General features: G+C 41.1%; 1 protein-coding gene and 1 long non-coding RNA gene across 4 annotated transcripts; one reads left to right on the top strand and one right to left on the bottom strand.

Annotated features, from left to right (window-relative positions):
- Positions 1 to 739: 739 nt before the first annotated feature.
- Positions 740 to 1,832, top strand: LOC123063364 (uncharacterized). Its single transcript, XR_006430273.1, has 3 exons — positions 740 to 1,083; positions 1,188 to 1,273; positions 1,386 to 1,832. It is a non-coding gene; the product is annotated as an uncharacterized lncRNA (long non-coding RNA).
- Positions 1,833 to 1,865: 33 nt separating this feature from the next.
- LOC123063362 (uncharacterized) lies at positions 1,866 to 4,906 on the bottom strand. Of its 3 annotated transcripts, none has more exons than XM_044487125.1 (7): positions 4,378 to 4,906; positions 3,876 to 4,023; positions 3,525 to 3,779; positions 3,323 to 3,406; positions 2,887 to 3,222; positions 2,721 to 2,795; positions 1,866 to 2,638 (listed from the first exon to the last, which is right to left on the bottom strand). In XM_044487125.1, the coding sequence occupies exons 2-7, from the start codon at positions 3,943 to 3,945 to the stop codon at positions 2,016 to 2,018; spliced, it is 1,443 nt and encodes a 480-aa protein (XP_044343060.1). In that variant the 5' UTR covers positions 3,946 to 4,023; positions 4,378 to 4,906; the 3' UTR covers positions 1,866 to 2,015. The 3 variants fall into 3 exon arrangements, with proteins under 3 accessions (XP_044343060.1, XP_044343061.1, XP_044343059.1); XM_044487126.1 differs by lacking the exon at positions 4,378 to 4,906 and having other exon boundaries at positions 1,866 to 2,261; positions 2,359 to 2,638; positions 3,876 to 4,355; XM_044487124.1 differs by lacking the exon at positions 4,378 to 4,906 and having other exon boundaries at positions 3,876 to 4,352.
- Between the last annotated feature and the right edge of the window lie 431 nt (positions 4,907 to 5,337).

The raw sequence follows: 5,337 nt of genomic DNA, 5'->3' as shown, positions 1-5,337 counted from the left end.
ACTAGTCGAAGGCACGTGCTTTGCACGTGTGCGTTGTTAACTAAAATTTTCATACAAACAAGAGAACTTTAAATAAAAATGAAGCACTTTTTATATGGAGTTTAAGCTTCGCAACCTCTTGCCGTGTTATAATGTTGATGAACAAATTTGATTCTTATATTTCCAAATCATGTCAAGAGTAATTTTGTTTAACACTTACAAACTTACAGTTAGTATTCTCAAAACAGCAAGTCAAATTATGGGACCAAATTTTTTCAGAAAATAATCATCTGCATGCATTATACATAACTTGGACATAGATGGAATATAATGCATTCTACCATGCATATCAATATTTAGGGTCTCCAGCACACGCAAAAAAAAATTTAGGGTCTCCAGTGCTCAAAAAAGAAATTTTAGGGTCTCCGCAAAAAATAATCCAATATTTAGGACTTCACAAAAAAAAAAGGTATGTACCGCCGTAATATTTGTGAGAATGGCCGTTCAGCTCGATCTTTTTTTTAGGGAAGACCCTTCGACCTTTTGCGTCCTGCCTTATGCTAAAATGTGGTTTTGGGCCAGCAGAGTAACACACAGCTATACGGGCCTGGAAGCTTGCCACTGGGTCAGTTTGTGTGGAGGCCCACTCAGAAACGCCAACAGAGGTGAGTTCCCTGCCTTAGCACCAAAAAAAAAAGCTCAAAAAAAAAGTGAGTTCCCTGCCTCTATGTCGAGCGGCTCTTAGAAAAGAAAAGATTCTTCTGAAAAAAATTAACTCTCAACCGGAGCAGCACCGCGCCGCCGCCCCTCCCCACGTCTCTGGCCCCGCGACCCGACGAACGCCGACCAGAGGACCGCGAGAGGGCGAAGGAGCAGCGCACGACCCGGACATCCGGCAATCGGCCTCGGCTGGTCGCCTCGCCCAGCCCAATCGTCATCAGCAGCCATGGCGGCGCCTGAATCCGGCAGCCACGGCCTCAAAAGAGCACACGCCGGCAGGTGGAACACTTCACGCCTCCACGGCTCTTCCGCTATTGCGCCGGCGATTAGCACCGACCGTAGCATCAGTGCATCAGCATACGGTACTCAGTAGGCAGCAGCACCGTGAGTACTTCAACTTCTCTGAATTTCTGATTTTTTTTTTCAATTAAAGAATGGAGATAAGATTGATCAGTGTGAATAATATATTTAAATTTGTTGATTTGTAGGTTACAAAAATAAAGAACAAGTCGGGTGATTGAAACATTTCTGCACCCATTCCTTGCTTACAAAAGAAATATAATGGAGTTAAACTGTAAGTTTCCATGTTCGTACAATGTAACTAAATTATTAGATGTTGCCACTTATTAAGAATAATTTATAGGTTCGTTGTCATTATTTTGAATTTTCATGTGTTATATTTGCAGCTTCTGCAGGTGTTATGTCAAGATATCACCATGGCAAGATCCCCTTTGCTGCTAACCAGGAGGCAGGAACTTGAGAATTGTTTCAGAACTATGAAGTGAGAGCACTCTGAAGTTTGATGTGCACTTGACGCTTGATCATTGCACTTCCCCTGATGAGTTCGGATCTGATTCTGCTCATTGTGATGTAGCCCCAGCATGTAGAAGCCACAACATCTACACTGATGTTCGTAAATTTCCTTCTTGGTTTATCTCCTGTGTAAGTTCCTGCAAATTGGTAGAGGGCGCAGTGCGCCGACTCATGGTCTTGCTGCCCAGGTGCATCAGATTAGTATTAGTAATCTACTATGGATGGGGCATGTCCATCCATTGTTGAGTTGGCTTGTAATGACTCTGTAACTCTGATTCCGTATGAGTATTCAGAAAATAAAGGAAACTGACCTATGCCCATTTCTGTTGACTTAATGTTTCTGTCGTATGTTAAAACTGAAAAATGTGCGTTTATTGCATATACTTGTGAAGCCCAATGGCTATCACAAAAAATGATATGTGCTAACTTATGTTTCTCGATTTCTGTTATATGCTATAACTGAGAGAAGAACGGTAAATCTGTAGATTTAAGTACTGTACATGCTAGAATATTACCCCTGTAATCATATATTCATCAAGGTTTGGAATAGAACCAAGGTTTCTAAATATTTGTACATAAGGGTTACTTGAAAGTATATTTACCAACTTCCGGATGAGAATTTGGTTTAAGTTAGGCGAGTGAAGAAATCTTTGTTGCAAATCTGCATCCGTGTCATAGAAGTATAACTGTAAATGCTTGGGGCCATCTTCTTTTGGAACCAACTGGTCAATACGGTGATAAATTTGGCCCTGTGCACGAAAGGTGTAAACTCCAGACGTCCTATTGCAGAACCTTTGGTCCAAGATGACACCAAGAGAGGTAAAAGAGAAATGAGAATTGAAGTACCGTATATGATCTTGGAAGTATTTTGCATTTGGATCCTGACTCGTGTACAACTGACGCAATTCTTCAGGAACCACTGGGGTTACTACCTTCACCTTTCCATTCATGCAACAAAAAGTTGGTGTCTCATATGGGAACCTTTTCGCATTACAATGTCTACAGTTGGGCACTCGCTCTAGAAAATGATGACCACTGGGCACATTATGATATATACGATCATATGGATCTGCTTGTATACATCTTGTAACAAGCTTTGGTTCTTGATATGATTCAAAGTCAAGACCTGTATTTTTTTTAAAGTAATATTTTATTAAAGTATTACAAATAACTATGAATGATTGAGCAAAGTACCAGTCAATACTTACCTGGCCCATTATACATAAGACTTTCATCATCCACCTCATCGCACTCAATGTTGTCTTCGGTATTTGCCAGATAATCTGTTGACAAATTATATCTAGATGTAAATAGATGAAATAATTGTTATGTGCTACATATAGATTAAATCATTGTTTTTATGACTAAAATTACCATGAATGACAGGAAAATAATCCTGGGGCACATAAATGATGTCTTCATGCAAGTTGTTGGTATTTCTACCAGGATCCCGTGCAGTACTACAACTTCCTTTTTCTGACCTCTTTCTTTTATTAGGGCCACAAATCTCTTGTACATGTGTTTCTTCTTGATCATGTGATAGTTGTGAGTACACATTGGTGCAATGCTGTCGCTTACGCTGACCCACATTTTTCAATTCATACTTTGTAGCTTGTTCTTGCGAGGATATCGAGGATAAATATATGCCAGATGGACTGATAGTGAACCGAGTTCCAGCTTTTGGACGGCTTGTCTCAGAACCACCACTATCTGCCACAGTTTTCAAGGAAAAATAGTCAACGGCAGTGTAATGAAATATAATAAATAAATTTGTATAGTAGATATTTGTTAATTAATTATATATCACAACCTTGTTTGCCTTTTGATGAAGACCCTAGTTGAGTAAATACTGAATCGTGCCTCTCATAGTTTGAACTGCCCACGACTTCCTCTCCTGTAATGTAGGTTCAATTTACCCAATAATTATACATCGCATAATAAAAAAGATAAACGAACATTCAACGGCCATTGATAAAGTTTGTAATGCATATTTTATTGATTAGAACAGTCACCTGTCATGGATTGGTTCTTATTATTAGATCTCAAAATTTTCTGTTGTGGTGCTGGTTGTGTGTTGTTACAAATTGCACTGCACTCACGCCGCATTCTTTTATACTCACGATTCCTTTGCAGATAGGCTTCCCTCTGATATGGAGTCATTTGCAGATACCTATCCCGGTCGCGGTAACGCTTACGCTGGGAAGAATTCATTTGGATAGCCTTATTGGTTTCTGCTAAAGGATCATTCTGCTCTGCAACCGCAGCTACTATTTCCCCACCAAACAAAAAACACACAGTATATCAAGGCAAGCGATCAATATGGATAATAAGTAGAAGATATCGACATATTACAAAAAACGTACGTTGGTTCCCTTTTGGTGAAGTCATCGAGTGAACATTTGTAATATCTCTGAAAGGAATTCGGCCTTCCATCTCTTGGGTTTTACTGGACAGCTAGTGGTTATGACTTCGATTCTTGATTGTTAGAAGCCAGGTGTTTTCAGCCACAACCTACAGTATATAAGCATTAGACCATTTTTAGGTTGCCAAATCCGAGAAAAATAATTAAAGCATACTCAAATTTGCAAACAGCTATGAGACATGAACAGAATGAACATATGCTTTATGTTCAGATAGCACTGCCTTTTATAGTCTACCAACAGATAGCTTCTTGGACAAAAGCACAAACACCTTGCGTGCAAGAAAAGCAGAAAAAATCAACAGCCACAATCAGACCAGTGAATATGCATTTCATATAATCGATAGCAAGAAGGATAACTTGCGCAACATTCGCACGCAAAAGAATCATCACAGAATTCCAAAGGAACAGATTAGGATGGGACACCTAGAGAAGGAATAGCTCACTTGTGGTCCGTCGGTGGCACTATGGTCAGCTGGTTGTAGGAGGATGTCCAGCTCTCATGAACCTGGACTCACCAGGCGGCAAGAAAAATCGAACCAAGTCAGAGCTTGCAAGGAGACGATGGTGAAGCTGCAATCTGTACGCTGAGGTGATTGGAAGGAGCTGGGGCGTGGCCGGCGGTTATGAATTGGCGGAGATCGTGGTGTGAGATGTACACGCTAGAGAAATTTCACACAGAGCATATGGATGTGGTGGTGAAGTGAGAGAGGCTGCGCCTTGGCGGGGAATCGAATTGCTGGAGCCTTGGCGGGAATAGATTTGCTGGAGGCGAGCGTGGGTTGTGGAGTCTTCCAGAAGAGGCGACTGAGTTCAGGCTTTGGCGGGATTAGGTGGGTGGCGAATCCGGGTAATGTGGGCCGTTCGATCTGATAAAGTGGACGGCTACAGATGAACCCATTATGTAAGTTGGTGGGCAAAACATGCAAGAAGAAGGTAGATTCAAAATTCAAAAAATTGTGTACTATAGTAGTAGAGATAAGTTTGGAACACTAAATGTAACCTACTCAGGTACTAGCGCAGTGGTAAACAGGTCTGCTCCACTGACGCGCATGGATGTCGCGAGTTCGACCCCCGCACGTACATATTTTTTGTAGAAATTACAGTATATTTCTTCAAAAATCAAAAAGTAAAACGTGCGGCCTGCTGATCTCGAACACATGACGCGCTGGTGTTGGAAAAGTATACTTACCACTAGGAAACGAGTAAGCTAGTGTCTGAGATAGAAATACGCCGTATTTAACTAGACGTTAGGAGTTTAAATTCAAAAAGTTTGATTTTTTTTATTCGAGATACCGAATTATCGTGGGGTACCAGGAAACGCGGTTACCGGACGGTAACCGAATTTACCGCCCGGTACCCAAAACCATGCCGACTCTATAGAAGAAGATTGGCACAGTAGGTCG

The sequence above is a fragment of the Triticum aestivum genome, chromosome 3A (genome assembly GCF_018294505.1).
Source record: "Triticum aestivum cultivar Chinese Spring chromosome 3A, IWGSC CS RefSeq v2.1, whole genome shotgun sequence".
Classification (NCBI taxonomy): Eukaryota; Viridiplantae; Streptophyta; class Magnoliopsida; order Poales; family Poaceae; genus Triticum; species Triticum aestivum.
This window is presented reverse-complemented; position numbering and strand designations above follow the sequence as displayed.

What these genes read in the sequence shown, in the direction of transcription:
- LOC123063362 (XM_044487125.1), bottom strand. Translation starts at nt 3,945, where the DNA reads ATGGAAGGCCGAATTCCTTTCAGAGATATTACAAATGTTCACTCGATG. An exon ending in TTCACCAAAAGGGAACCAAC is followed by an intron (nt 3,780 to 3,875) that starts GTACGTTTTTTG and finishes GTGGGGAAATAG; the next exon opens with TAGCTGCGGTTGCAGAGCAG. An exon ending in TCTTATGTATAATGGGCCAG is followed by an intron (nt 2,639 to 2,720) that starts GTAAGTATTGAC and finishes AAAAAAATACAG; the next exon opens with GTCTTGACTTTGAATCATAT.